Source organism: Helianthus annuus, chromosome 8 (genome assembly GCF_002127325.2).
Source record: "Helianthus annuus cultivar XRQ/B chromosome 8, HanXRQr2.0-SUNRISE, whole genome shotgun sequence".
Classification (NCBI taxonomy): domain Eukaryota; kingdom Viridiplantae; phylum Streptophyta; class Magnoliopsida; order Asterales; family Asteraceae; genus Helianthus; species Helianthus annuus.
This window is the reverse complement of record NC_035440.2, coordinates 48058303-48073857: the sequence shown is the minus strand read 5'-3', so window position 1 is coordinate 48073857 and position 15555 is coordinate 48058303. Positions and strand designations below refer to the sequence as shown.

At 38.8% G+C, this 15555-nt stretch overlaps 1 protein-coding gene across 2 annotated transcripts; it reads right to left on the bottom strand.

Moving 5' to 3' along the window:
• Positions 1 to 6972: 6972 nt before the first annotated feature.
• LOC110872841 (probable serine/threonine protein kinase IRE) lies at positions 6973 to 15119 on the bottom strand. Of its 2 annotated transcripts, XM_022121719.1 has the most exons (17): positions 14131 to 15119; positions 12492 to 12559; positions 12237 to 12416; positions 10842 to 12152; positions 10243 to 10415; positions 9909 to 10158; positions 9731 to 9823; positions 9496 to 9636; positions 9330 to 9422; positions 8669 to 8852; positions 8496 to 8581; positions 8305 to 8393; positions 8143 to 8194; positions 7991 to 8047; positions 7715 to 7882; positions 7402 to 7482; positions 6973 to 7180 (listed from the first exon to the last, which is right to left on the bottom strand). In XM_022121719.1, exons 1-17 carry the CDS (start codon positions 14570 to 14572, stop codon positions 7100 to 7102), a joined length of 3549 nt encoding a protein of 1182 aa, XP_021977411.1. In that variant the 5' UTR covers positions 14573 to 15119; the 3' UTR covers positions 6973 to 7099. The 2 variants fall into 2 exon arrangements, with proteins under 2 accessions (XP_021977411.1, XP_021977412.1); XM_022121720.1 differs by lacking the exons at positions 12492 to 12559; positions 14131 to 15119 and having other exon boundaries at positions 10842 to 12157; positions 12237 to 12327.
• Positions 15120 to 15555: the final 436 nt, after the last annotated feature.

The following is a 15555-nucleotide window of genomic DNA, read 5'->3' as shown; positions in this document are numbered from 1 at the left end:
AGATGTTGTTGAGGGGTCGGGCATTCCACTTTTGTTTCTTTTCTTGTATTTATGTTAGATCTTGTTGTGTTTTTGCTTCTTTTGTTAATTTGAGCTCATTTAATCCTGAAAATACAAAAGGAAGACAAAAACACACTTTTTCCAACATTAGTACTAAAAAAGGGTTAGTTTTATGCCACATTTGATATAATTTATATGTTGCATTTTGCGCATATCACTAGCATTTAGATTGTGCGCGAATGTAAGGGAGATGCGACGGTAGATAAAATAAGTTCCACACATAAAAGAGATTAACGGCGATAAATCGTATTATCACAACAACATTAGAAGCAAAATAACGTTGCTGTGGAGGACTTCTGTGGAGACTGCGGTTGTTGCTGAAATTCCTCAAAGCTGCGGTCCTGTGCGACAGTGTTGCGTAAGATGACCGTACCAGTTGCAATTCGCGCAGTAGCGACAGTTAGCTTCTGGCGGGTGATGATACGTACACTTGAGGCACAGGGGATCATTGTAAGCACGTTTCAGTTGAACTGGGGCTGCTTGGAGAGGTTCTGGTTGCGACTGTCCAGTTGTGGAAGAGTCTGGGCTCATGTTCCTTCGTTTACGGCTGTGCTGAGCTTCCTGAGATGATGCAGTGTCGTTGGCGGATTCGTCTGATGATTTGCTGGAGACATCGTCCGAGGAATCTTCAGAAGGATCATCGGTAGATTCGCTGGAAGAATCGTCAGAAGAGTTGATGATGATTGCTTGATGAGCTTGTTTGACAGGCTTCTTAGAGAAGAATCCATCCAAAACTCATTTGTCATTGATCTCTGCGGCCAAACGGTAGGTTTCTTCGATGGTAGCAGGTCTTGCAGCTTCGACAAAATCGCCCACACACTCAGGCAAGCCACGGATGTACTTTGGAATGGCTTTTTCTGAAGTGTTGACTTGACTTGGGCAGATTATGCTAAGCTGTTTGAACCTTGCAGTGTAGCCAGCATTGTCACCTTCGACTTGCTTGATTTTCCAAAATTCATCTTCTAGCTTTTGGACTTCGTGGGGCGGGCAGTACTCTTTCTTCATGAGCTCTTTCAGCTCATCCCAAGAGAGAGCGTAAGCTGCGGAGATCCCACGTTTGTTGCGTTCGGCAGTCCACCATTCGAGTGCTCGCGATTGAAATACTCCGGTAGCGCAAGTAGTACGGAAACTATCGGGACACCCACTTTGACGAAGGGTAACTTCGATAGAATCGAACCACTGGAGTAGTTGGGTCACACCTCCTTCACCCGTGAACTCCATCGGGTCACAGGCTTTGAAGTGTTTATAGAGGAAAGCAGGTTGTGGCGCTTCCGTCTTGAAGTCTTCCGAGGTTCGAGAGTTGCTGAGAGAGTGCACCTGAGCAACAATTCGAGGAATGAGCTTGACCACTTCCTTGGTCACAAGCGAAGCGATCCTCTTATCGGCGCTTCGTTTGGCTCTTCTCCTAGCCATTCGTCTCGAGGTAGAGTTGTTGGAAGGCATCTAGACAGAGAGAGGTTCGGAATGAGATTCGATCATAATGATTTTGAGTTTTGCGATGTGATTAAGCGCGATCAAAACTTGTAAGGTATATAATATATTAGATTCCACATAGGAGCCACATAGGAGACACGAGATTCCTAGGTTCTCACACAATGATTTGTTTGTATTTAGATATAGATAGTTGTAGTTTACACTTATGCACACATATATCATTGTAGAACACGCGAGGACGCGATGTGAGAGAGAGAAAGGGAGAGTGGAAGCGAGCAATTAGACATTAGTTTTGTTGCGAACATTCGGTCTTCGTTTTAGATTGCGATGGATGTGCGAGTTGTGCGTTTGTAAAACAGGGAGCGAAAATTGATAAATCGTAAAATAGACACATAAAGCATAACTATGTTCATCAAAACGTAAAACCGGCGAGTCGTAGGCTTGGTAAGGTAACCGGAGTGCCTCCGGTGTTTAGGCGTCGACTACCCAAGGTAACCCTGCTATACCCAACAAGTTCGTGCACGCGCGTTGACCTAGAGGACTTATGCTTCCACTTGGATGCAGCTCATGGCATTCATCCTCCTAGTCATCGCGTGGCTCGAGTCGTTGTCATCGTCGAGTCCTTGGTGAGAGCTTTTTGAAAACCATTTTAGGGAGTGGAACGGCTTATTAAGGTACGGGTTTCACCCCTGGCTTAACAGCTTCGTTCCTAGTTGCGGTGTGCTCATCGAATAAATCCGAGAGTTCCACTAGAATTTCAAAATGGAGGTCTTTGTCGAGATATGGATGTCACTCCTAACTCAACGAAAGGTCCTCATGCTAGAAAAAAAATGCGCTGAGTGAGCAATCCTATCGAGAGTTATTGGTTTTCACACCTGGTCTCGACTAGATCACTCGGTTGTGATATGCGAGTACTTTCGAATTCATGTGTATTATGTCAGCCTTAGGAAAGGCTAAGTAGTATTACAGCCTTAGGAAAGGCTTCTTCGTGTGAAGCTGTAGTACGCGGTGTTCACACAAAGTTGTAGTTTTTAGCAATTTCGATCGAGAATATCAAGTAGGCACAATACAAACCCTACTGGGTTCGTACGAGTCGGCTTGTTGGTATTTAGACTATAGACTAGGTCATTTCTAAGACATCGACCCGGACTAGGTCGAGTCTTGCCTAATTCACTATAGTTATGGCTCTGATACCAATCTGTCACACCCCAACCGATGGCGGAATCATCGGGGCGCGGCATTAGGCGAATCAGATTGCTCAAGAGAATCCACAACAACTATCTTGCTATAATATTTATTACATTCGTTATCCCATACTAACAAATAATACAATCACATAAGTTATCACAGATTTCTTGTCCTCTCGAACAATACTAATCCGACAACCTAGATTTTAGGCGAGTTTCTAGACTTCCTAGCTTGATTTGATGTAGACTGCGACTAAACCTGCAACATACGTTAAAATAAAATCAATACTAAAGTATTGGCGAGTATACAGGTTTGATATGTAATAGAGTAATAGGTCAAAAGGTGCTGCGAATTTCCACATGCATAAACGTAATACACGACATATACACTCACAAAACTGATACTACCAGCTAAGTCCTCGATGCTTGATTCTTCGATGGCATAACTAGACCCCGTCGGGTGCAATAGTACTATACTAGTCGTGGTGGGACGTCGCGAGTATAAGTCCTAGCACATATGCAACTAGCATCACGTATATCTATGCATAACAGTTATTCGCAAGTGATGATTTGATTGATTGAACAATTCGTTTGATAAGTTTGATTTGCTAGGAACGTATGTTACACCCAAAATGCGATAAAAAAGGGATTCAAGTACACTCACAGTGCGTATTTGGCAAGCCAACACGGCTTGGTTGGATTTGGCAGAAAAATGTTTGAGAATACCCTGATTACAGACTGATTGCATGAGCGTTTGATAGCGCGTTAAATGATAGCGAGATAAACAAGAAACGAATGATAATCCGATCGGATGGGCTGCCCGATCGGCTAGCCTGTCTGATCGGCTAACCTGTCCGATCGGCTAGCCTGTCCGATCGGCTAGCTTGTCCGATCGGTTGGGTTGTCCGATCGGCTGCCTGTCCGATCGGCTGGCCCGTCCAGCTGTTTTCGACAAACCAGCTGAATTCCATCCAGTCCGACTTGTTCTAACGGCTGGGAACCACCCTGTTCCATCAGATCTGGCCGTTCTTGACGGTTTTCCATGTTTAACCCGAAATTGGTCGTCTCTTCGTTAGGAATCAGATCTTGGACCAACACGACACTAGAAATGAGTAGGTCGGTATAAGCTCCGATTCTACCGATCTTGAGTGCTTTGAGTGCAAAAGAGTTGAAAGAGAGTTGGAAAATCATCTTTCAATCCTTTCAGTCACTATTATGTGTAGATTTGTGGAAAAATGTTGTTTTTTCTTGTGGAAATCCTTCGGATCTGAGTTGTTCTTGATGGAATGAGGCCAACATTTGAAGTTCATAAAAACTTCATGATGACATCACCCTAGAACACCTTAAATCCATCGATTTCACGGTTAAAAGTTGAGATTTAAAAGATAGAAAGGTGGAGGAGTGCGTATAGATCAAAGAAGTACAAGATTTGAGTTGAAAACCTACAAGAATCGCGAGAAATCGAGAGATGAAGGGGTTGGAGCGTCTGGTCGAACAGTAGCAGTCACATCAAGTGTTCTTGATGTGACTGAGGGGTATTTATTGGCAAAGAGGAGAAGGGAGGTGAAGTGGTGCTTTGGATCGGATGGTCGTCCGATCGGTTGGCTGTCCGATCGGCTGGCTGTCCGATCGGCTGGTTGTCTAATCGGATGGCTGTCCGATCGGATGGCTGTCCGATTGGATGGCCATCCGATCAAAGTGCCATTCGATCAGATGCCTCCGATGAGCTGAGTTTTGGCGTTCCGTTTCGATCGTTAAGCGTTGCGATAGTTTGGTTACACCGATTCGTATAGATATATATGTATTTATTATATATTTAATTATTCATAAAGGCCGTATATACATATTCATATTATATATTTAATTATCCAAAGTTGCGATACAATAACCGGGTTTCGTTTCGAATATTCGATTTCTTTGCGATGCTTCACGGTCATCAAGGAGGGTAGAATAGGTCCTCTTTCAATGTCATCGTGAACGTTAAATGTATTTTAAGTAATGAGTTGCACTGCGACACATCACGGCTATCAAGGAGGGTAGAATTGGTCCTCACTTGACATCTTCGTGGTTGTCAGCAAGCGCAATGTGGTGTGATAGTGATAGAATATGCGATAATATGCGAAAATATTGCGATATAGCGATGTAACTGATATAGGTACATTATGATCCGAATCTCTGGTGCTAGGCGTAACGAGTATATCGAGTAGTAACAATGCACGAAAGTGCGGGTTGTTACAAGAGGTCTTAACCATTCAGACTCTGTATAAATCTTAACCACTCAGAGGCAAATGTCTGAACCATTCAGGCATCTGCTCGTGAAACAAACAGTCTGAACCATTATGTGCTGAACCAGTAAGATGTCTGAACCATTAAGAGCCTCATTAAGAGGTAAACAAACAGCCCCATAGTTATAAAAGGGTGATATGGTGTTATATACTCATAGTGTTATGTAGTGATTTGTAGTGTTATAACTCTTTTTTGTAGTATTATGTATTGATTACAGTGTTATTATGAACTATTTGAAGGGTGTTTTGTACTGTTATATATACTTAGTACAGTGTTTTGTGGTATTATATAATTATTGAATGGTTTTATATACTTAGGGGCTGTTTGGCAACATCTGAATGGTTAAGTGCTGAACCAGTAAGAGATCTGAACCATAAGTGCTGAACCAATAAGAGGTTTGAACCATTAAGAGCTTATATAATGTTTAACCGTTCAGAGGCAAATGTTTGACCAATTCAGATTAGAGGTCTTAAACATTCAGACTCTGTATAAATCTTAACCATTCAGAGGCAAATGTCTGAACCATTCAGACATCTGATTGTGAAACAAATATTTTGAACCATGAAGTCCTGAACCAGTAAGAGGTCTGAACCATTAAGAGCCTTATTAAGAGGTAAACAAACAGCCCCTTATTGAATGGTGTTATATACTTTATTGAATGGTGTTATATAATCATTGAATAGTGTTATATATGTGCTGAATGGTGGTTTGCAGTGTTTTTCGTTGTGTTTATATAGAGATCTTTAAAATGGTGTTATATACTTATTGAACGGTGTTATATATGTGCTGAATGGTGGTTGCAGTGTTATGCGTAGTGTTTTTATAGAGATCTTTTAAAAAAATCTTGTTCCTATAAATAAGGTAGCGGTTATGGAAGTTTTTGAATTAATTCAATCAATGATAAAATTACTTGTTTACACTTTTGAATTAATTTAGATTGAGGACACATGTCATCTCTACAATATTTCTCACGCTTTCGACTTTTTTTACAATAACCTTACCCCATATATATAACTCTAAATAGAGACAAAAATAATTCTGATTTGCTTGTTCCTGAAAAAAAAAATTTATTGTCTAGACGTCGTAGAGAATTGAGAATTCTAATATCCTTCAATTTAAAGAATCAAAATAATGTGCATAGAAATAAATTCTTTTGCAATGAGAACAAGATAAAAAAGTGGAGTCAATTTTTAGATGAAAGTAGCTTATATATAGGATTAGGTTCAAGAGTGAACACTATTGTATTTGCGAACTTAGTGAACTAATCATGGCCTTGCACGTGTGTAAACCAATGGCTACGATTTAATGATGAAATACACTATTGTATTTTAAGATTTGATGATGAAATCCTAGCCATACACGTGTGTAAATCAATGGGTAGGATTTGGTCACTCAGTTCGCAAATACACTAGTGTTCACTCTAGAACCCCACCCTATATTTGAAAGAAAATCAATACATGTAACTATTGATATTTGCATTTCCTCATTTATTCTATAAAATATATATGAACTTTCATTTATAATATCATGGTGTGGTTTCATGTAATTATTGTGTAAATTAGATCAAAATGTTTAAAATCAGAACAACCAAAGTGTAAATATATTAAATGTAATGTTTTGAACATAAATTGAGATTTGAGTGCCCTTGCCATGAGTTTCTTTTTTAAGAAAATCAAGAAAGTGGCAACGTATTTATACCTATATGATTAAACAAAACTCCTAAGATACGGAAGTACAAAAAGTAGATGCTTGAAAAACATTGATGTATCATGATCTATTGGACAGGTGTAGATACATTTCTAAAAAAATATACTAAGTATTAAAGGTAGATATTAATTATTGTAATCAAAAGTGATAAACCTGACTATTTTAAATGAAAACAAATGCAATAATAGAATGAAACATGACATCTTTCAAAGAATCTATCACTTGAAACAATGGAGTAAATTCCTGATGATAATAGGCTTGTCAATCTCATGAATTTCGGTTATTGATGGTTTGCATGGAAAAAAATACTCATTTTTATTCAATTATTTATATATTTATTTATTTTTGTTTGACAGGATGAGGAATATATGCAGCATAAATACTCAAAATGATAGGTAGCCAAAGCAGCGGATTAGCTTTCCTTGTTATGGTTTTGAACCATCTATCGAGTCTTGAGCACTCTTCACAAGCACATCATAATTTATAGACGCCAGCTGAGACAAGTTCTGATCAACAAAACAAAACCACTGACTTGGTTAACAGGTCATCAAACTGAGTAACCTTAGGTACGAAGTAAAACGGGTCGAGTTAGTTTGACCCGATATATGTTTTCCTGAACCTTTTAAAAAATAACCAATTACATATGTTATATTTATTACTAATAAAATGATTTTATAAGGCTTGAGGCATTAAAATGCATTTTGGACGCGGTATAAAAAACTTTTACCTTAAACGAGAAATTACTGAATGAGTAATTCACATTGAGATTTGAAGCACCGAATTCTGCCAGGTTACCACATTCATCACCCTGCTTAAACAACCAAAGGATTAGAAATGAAAACTGCTACACTAATCCTGTTTTCAAAACGACACCCTAGTATCAATCAATGACAAAAAAAAAATGTTAGGAGACTTTTGACCCGTTTAACGTAGTTTGACCCGTTTGGCTCGTTGCATTTGTAGCTAATTTTCTACATCAGACTCAATTGACCCGCTATTTTATTTATTGGCACGTTTGCATACATAAGGGATGAATGTACCTCTTCATCTAGCATATTGCCATATGAACTACCGCCAAATGTGCTGCCTGTATCGGACATGTCATCAAAGTCACTACCTCCGTCAACTTGTTCATCTTCTGGATTCCAGATGTACCGACTCATAAAATAACTCGTGTCAAGTGCTTCAGCAGATGGTATGAATGTGGCCTACAGAAAAAAAAAAAAAAGCCTCTTATTATAATAGTCGCTAAATATAAACGAATTTGTTATTTCATCGAAAAGTATAGGGAACTGAATGAAAGATCAAATCACCACCTTTTGCCTTGCAAGTGTGTCCCAATGAATATTCCTAAAAAACGGGTGCGTCTTTACCTGTTTATAGGACATAATAGATACATTTAACACTTCCATTGAATACAGATACGGATACGGATACGGATATGGATATGTAACTGGAGAACTTTTACCTCTGCAGACCCTGTGGCACCAAGACGTTGAACTGGATTTTCGGTCAGCAACCTGAAATAAAGCAAAACGTTAATATTTTAATATAATGCGAATGTTCAAGCTAGTTCCATTAAATAAATAAGAGATTATCCTAATGCCAAATTTATAATCATCAAACTTACTGGTTAATCAGATCATATGCTTCATAGCTCATCTCCTCGGGAACTTTGGGCCATGGTATGTCTCTATTCATAATGTTGGCAAAAACTTGCTGCACCAAAACAAGATTATTTTCACTAGATATATTTTGTTGCATTGTAACTTTGACATCAATTTTTTTTTTTTTTTTTTTTTTTTTTTGTAGTGAGGATACCTGTGGAGATTCTGCATTAAATGGCGGGATTCCTACAAGTAGTTCAAAGAGAATAACACCAACAGACCACCAATCAGCTGTTGCACCTACAAGAACGAAAGCATTGCATGATGAGTATGAAGAGAAACACATTAACAAATAAAGGGTGTAATTGTAAAATGGGCAGTTGCAACCATGTCCCACGCCAAGAAGTATCTCGGGAGCCAAATAGTCAGGAGTACCGACAACTGATTGTTTTTGACCGTTTTCGGTTGTAACTTCGTTCTCCCCGTAAACAGGAGCCCTGCTGCCTGATGTCCCTGATAAATCCTCTGTGCTGTTTATTAGACCCACCTTAGATAGCCCAAAATCTGACAACTGTAACAATCAATTAAAATTTTAAGATTAGTACAAGTATGACAATTTATTATAACTAGTAATAAGCAACAGAGAAAAGTACACGGATGGTCCCTGTGGTTTACCAAAATTTTGGATTTGGTCCCTAGCATTTCAAAAGTGCACAGATAGTCCTTGTCGTTTGCACTTTGTAACACATTTAGTCCCCAACTTTTGGAAAGTTAGGGACTAAATCCACAGGGACTAAATCCGTTACAAAGTGCAAACCACAGGGACCATCTGTGCACTTTCGAAAAACTAGAGACTAAATCCAAATTTTTGGTAAACCACAGGGACCATCTGTGTTTAAATAATAAACGTTGAAATTGTATTTAATATATTGGTTATTATGAAATAATAATTACAGCAAATTTCACTTTCTCATTCATCTTAAAACTAATAAGAGAAAATTTAGTAACCGATGATTAAAAAAACAAAATGAATATAGAAATTGTGGACCTTGATGTGGCCATCTGGACCGATTAACAAGTTGTCCGGCTTCATGTCTCTATGAATGATATTCAAAGAATGTAAATACTCCAATGCAAGAACCTGCAAAAAATCAGTCAGAATTTCGAAAGTAAAAAAAAAAAAAATAAAAAAAAAATAAAAAAAAAACACTTACAACTTCGGCAATATAAACGCGTGCCATGTTCTCTTCTAAGCAACCAAGAGTTCTCAATAAAGAGAAAAGATCTCCTCCATTTAAAAACTCCATAACCAGATACAGATTTTCTTTGCATGTGAATGAGTAGAAAAATCTGACCTGTTCATGTCACAAAAACAATTTCATGAGTCAACACAACAAAAAGTCAACCCTGTTTAAACAATAAACTCTTTTTTTGTGCTTGTTATCTCACCACAAAAGGATTGCGAACTGATATCAATATATCACGCTCGGCTAAAATGCTTTCAACTGCATTTTTACGGATCATATCAGCCTTCTTCAAAACCTGCAATACTTGATCCAGATTAAGTTCTTTTAGCTCTTATTTAAGTAATTCAGGATAATTACTTGAAGTCGTATGAAGCTCTCACCTTTATGGCAAATACGTCACCTGTTGCCCGTTTCTTGGCTAGAAAAACTCGCCCAAACGCACCTCTGCTGATTGGTTTTATTATTTCAAAATCTTCAATAGACGTCCTATCTTTAGAAAATGCATTCACAGGGCTGGCCCGCAGACTACGGGCTGTTTCGTCTTCTACTGAACTATCTTCATTCGCCAAGTTACTTGAGGATTCTATCTTATCATCGTCTATCTGCCCGCAAAGAAGTACGTATTTCTCCCTATATTTTGTGAAAGAAAAGTTCAGTTTAAAGACGAGAAGCTATTTACATCAATTTAATAAGATTTATAGTTGAATTACTCACTGTAATAGTTTCTCTATACGCCTACCAAATGTTTCGACAACAAGGGCATCCGCCTTTCTGTCTTGGATAGCAAACTTGAGATCCGTTAAATGATCAAGCATGATCTCCAGTGCACTGTACTCGTTAGTGTTAATACTGGCCACAGATCGCGTAATTTCCAGTAGCTTATGTATCTGCCATTTGGTAGATCTTTTCAGTATCTTAAAACCATTTGTTGCAATAATGTCAATTCAACATCAATATTGAAACTGGTGCATGAATATTATAAAAATAGATGGAGAATGATAACCAATGTTTTCAGGACCAGACCGGACATCGAACCGGTCTCCTTACTTGTCCACTGGTCCACTGGTCGGCTGTTCGAACCAGTCGGATCAGATCTAAGAACCGGGTTATGCGGTAAATATTATAAAAATAAATAGGATAAAACTGAAAAATTTAACTCAAAATCCACTTCAACCCTTGAAAAATCCGGTTCGACCACCCGGTTTTCCTGTCCGACCGCCGGTTCTGATAGGGTTAACCGCACCGGTCAGACCCCCGGTTCCCGGTCCAACCAGCCGGTCCGGTCCGGTTTTTAAAACATTGCTGATAACTACCTGCTGCCAGTTTTCATGCTCACATGCGGTCTTTCTTTCACTCAAAAACACTTCAATCTGATTGGTTCTTGGTGTTAGTAAGGGTGATCGAGGTGTCAAGCTTCCACCAGATGAAGCAATGTGACATGTGACGGGTGTTAGGGTCCCACGTGTTTCGTTAGGCATATCAGGCGAACTATGCAGGTTTTCCATCACATACCTACTATCAGCTTCATGAATACATTCTAGTATTTCTTCAGAGCATTGACAAGTCAAACGTTGCTTTCTAGGCGATGATTCATCAGAATCATCTGGTGTACTGGAAGAAGATATTCTCCCAATCTCCGGATTCCCGACAGCATTATCTGCACTCTTGGGTGTACACGCATCGATAATCCGTTCGAGAGTCTCCGCAACTCTATATAGTCTTTCATTGACAGTTAGACCTTTTAAATCGCATCTGTCAGCGATGGCGCATATTCTAGAATGTTCTTCCACGTGTACAGTCGGTATTTCAACTTCACATATACGACAAATCAATGAACTCTCGTAAGCAGCATGATGTTGAGATACCGAAGCATCGGATGTAACTCTTGTTAGATTTGACGGCATCTCCAACTCCTCAGGAGTGCAAACTGGTATTCCAATAGTTAATAAATGATCATCTTTAGAGTCAAATCGGTCAGACACGTCATTTGTTGGGGTGTCCACGTCATCATGGCCTTTGAGATTCTTATCTACGGTAGATGAAAACTTAATGCAAGATGAGGTTCTGAAACTACTAGATGGAGTAACACTTTTAGCAGTACTAACATCCACATCGTCAACTCTGTCATCTACGTTTAATTTTGCTTGATTTTGGTCAATTTGTGTTTCGTTGGCTTCGGTTTCTCCTAACGAGCTACTGGCGTTTTGGTATGTAGACTCTAAAACCTTCTGATAAACACTAAGATCACTAAGCTGGTGAAGACCTAAAACATGGTGACCTTCTTCATAACCACATTCCTTGTGGAACTGGACAAGCCGAGTGCATCGTGTAAGGATAAACAAAAGACGGGTATGAACTTGTTTGAGGATACCCGTTGGTAAATCTTGACGGCGATCGTCTAAAATCTGAACAATGTTTTCACACTTCAACCAAAATTCACTGGGTGCCATTTTTGCACACTTTCTTGCAATAATTAACAAATCCTCCAAGTTTTCTTGCAATTCTTCGTGAGATACCGAAGTTTCTTCTAGTATGCCCACCAAATCACCAGCGAATATACCCAGATCAGCATCGACTTCTTCCTTTAATTTATCAAACTTCCCCCTAAGCATTACTAAAATCTCCTGAACTTGATACATAGAGCAAACAGGTTAGGCGTGAAATTTAGAATAACATGAACTATGTGTCTATGTGAACCAATGAGATACCTCCACGCGCCCAAATCCACGAGATTTAGAAAAAGGCAGAGGCCGAGCTCCTTTGGAATTGAGTTCGTGAGAGAGAGTCTTGAGATCCGAGGCTCTTTTTTTAAGACCACTTGTGGCCCGCAGAATGGCTTGAAACCTTGGAGATTGCATTTCCTTAGATATAGCTGCATTACCCTGCAACTAAAACCAATAAAAAACGAATCTGAGCCACGCATTGGTTGGAGCTATAACTCTATACAATAGAGTTTAGAATACCTCCAGTCCACCAATGGGTGGTGGAAGAACTCGTAAGGATTTAGATTGACTCCATGATACCTTCTTCCCTACAAAATATCAAATTTAAGCATATCAAACTTCAATACTCCACTCAAATGTGTTCCCTACTCACAAATTAACAATATATATATATAAAAAAGCTTGAGACGGTACCCCGAGTGTCCAACAATCATATGTTTCGACAGTAACTATTTAAGTAAAATAGATTTTGTAAGCTAAAACACAAACATACTGTGAATGCATTAAGCTGAAGTTGAACTATTTCTCTAAGAACTAACAAATTTATAAGCTCCACCATGCATACACACATAGAAGCATGATATCATTCTATTTTCTAAGTTGTGTATGATTAACTAATACAAATCCCCGATTCAAAATAAACAATTCTAATATTAACTTGGTTTTAAATGTGTGATGAGCTCCAATGCGTTTCGGTCTTAAGATCCAATGCGCGCATCACCGGGGCCGGCCCTGGAGGTGGGCGGGGAGGACCACCGGCCAGGGCCCGTGATTTCATAGGGCACGTAAGTTTTAAAAAAATCCGATATTATATATGTAATTTTTTAATAGGGTATAGCCAAACAAATACTAACATAGACCCACTTACAAAAAAAATCATATGGCTTAGATTAGTTAGCCCATTGGAATTAGGTTTGTGAGCCCAATACCCTAATTATTTTAAAAACTAATAAAAAACAATACGTCCATGTTGGGTGGCAACTAGTGCCCTGGATATTGAAACGCCGTCTTTAGCAGGAGAGTAGGAGATCTGGTTCGACGAAGAATTCACAGAGTCTACACGCACAAAGTCTGCACTCTTTTGTTCTTTGATTTCAGTGTTGCACGTAGTCACGGGGCTGTCGACAAACTCATTCTCACGATCACGGATCACGTACTCAGGTAAGCATCAAATCATCAATCGGCCCTTGTTTAGTACTTCAGTTGTTATATTTTGTTTTTAGTCGAATTCACTCATTCAGGCCCTTATTAGTTATTAATTATTATGTTTCTTTTTGTTGAATTCAGGCCCTTGTTTAGGCATTAGTTATTGTCGAATTCATGACTAACTTGTTGGAAATTTATACAGAAACGATTGTCGAATTCAGGCCCGTATTATGTTTTTTTTTTTTTTTTTGTCGAATTCAGGTATGATTTACGATTATATGATTAGTTGATTTATGATTTAGGATCTTTTTTGTCGATCAAGAATGCAAGGAAGGCTTCACGAATCATTGGTTAGCTATTAGCTTATTAGTTTTTTCTGTATCTTACTCATTCGAATACTATATTCTGTATTTTGTTAATTGTATTGTTTATCGAATGCTATATTTTTGTCAACGGTTCACGTTTGTATGAAAAACTAGTTTAACTTATTTATTTCGTTAAGGCCTAAGGGCACGTTTTTTCGAGCTCGAACAGGGTACATGAATTCTCAAGGCCGGCCCTGCGCATCACCTACGCTACAAGGCGTTACTAAAACAACTACTTAAAAAACTAGTTGCATATCACAATATCTATATTGTTAACACTTAAACAACGCACTCTATTGTGCGCATTGCGCATTATGGGCTCCTAATGCGCGCATTTTAAAACCAGGACCGTAAGCAACAGATCAAACCTGGATCAGCACACCTAGGAAACTGTTTGGTGTGCACTTCTCCCCGCGGCGCAATAACACTCTTATCTTTGTTATTACTAGTGCCCAAATTGGAAGGGCTAGCCGTAGCGGAAGAACCAAGCCGAAGAGGAGAAGGAACAGAGCAAGTGCGAATGTGGTTAAGGCCAAGGGCAGAAGCATGGAGCAAGTAATCTTCTTCCAGCTGACGGTTATAATTAAGGTCGTGGTTGTTGTTATCGGTGTCGTCGTCGTCGTCGGGGTCGCTGAATTCCCCCATATCTTCCATGCTGTGGCTCTGGCGAATGGGAATGGGGGGGATTTTCCTCAATTTGACGATGGAATGGGAGGTTTGGCAATTCTGATGGAGGTTTCTGTAGACATGATCGAGGGAATTGTGAGAGGTTTGTTCGGGTTCTGATGAAGAAGGCGGTGGAATTGACATTAGTGGAGATAATGTTGTTGTTGGTGTTCATGACATTGTGATTTGATTTTCAGAGTGTGGTGGTTAGTGAGGAGGATCGAAGGTGTTGAAGATGATGATGATGGTTTCTAGGTTTTTCAGATTGGATTTTGGATCAAAAGTTTGTTGGATTTGGGGAAAACAGAGGACAGGGAAGAATGAAGAGATATTCGCGGGAAAAGACGCGAATCGGGCCATCCGAATCTTGATTCTTGAATCATGAAAATCGGACATGTTTATTTAACAAAATTGACATTGACATGTTTGAAAATGTACATCCAAAACCAATTAGCAACACCAAATAAGAGTCGTCGGCTTAAGCCTGTCGACAAATAAAGGATGAAAAGCAAGGGTCCACAAAAAGATCAATCAAACCGATACACGTGTAAAAGCTCGTCTGAATTTTAGCTGCTAGCTAACGTTTAGCCCATGCTTTTAACCATCGGTTAAGGCTTAGCCGCCACTTTTACACACGTTGCCATTTTATTAGGTTGCTTGTAGTTCTCAATGTATTAAACGAATGTTTTCGTGCCAGACTAATTCCTAGCCGGTGATGTTTTTTGTCGGCTCAATTTCCTTGTCTATTTTGTTAATTTTTAAAATTAACGTGTCTATTTTGACGATTTTTCCTAAATATTAACTAATCAAAAAATGTCACACATAACCTACATGGCCAATTCAAAAGAATCTTATATAAAAGGGTCAAATCTATGAAAAAAAACCTGAAAATAGGGACTACTAAAGTAACAAGTAATATTAAAAAAGGAAATTATCTTAAAAGAATCTTATACAAAATGGGTCAAATCTATGAAAAAACCTAAAAATAGGGACTACTAAAGTAACAAAGAATGTTTAAAAAGGAAATTGTCCTAGTTTTATATAACCAAGACATGTGATTTGCTAAAAACTTTCTTATATCCAATGTTTTCAAAATCGGACCAATCGAACTAAGACCCGTACCAACT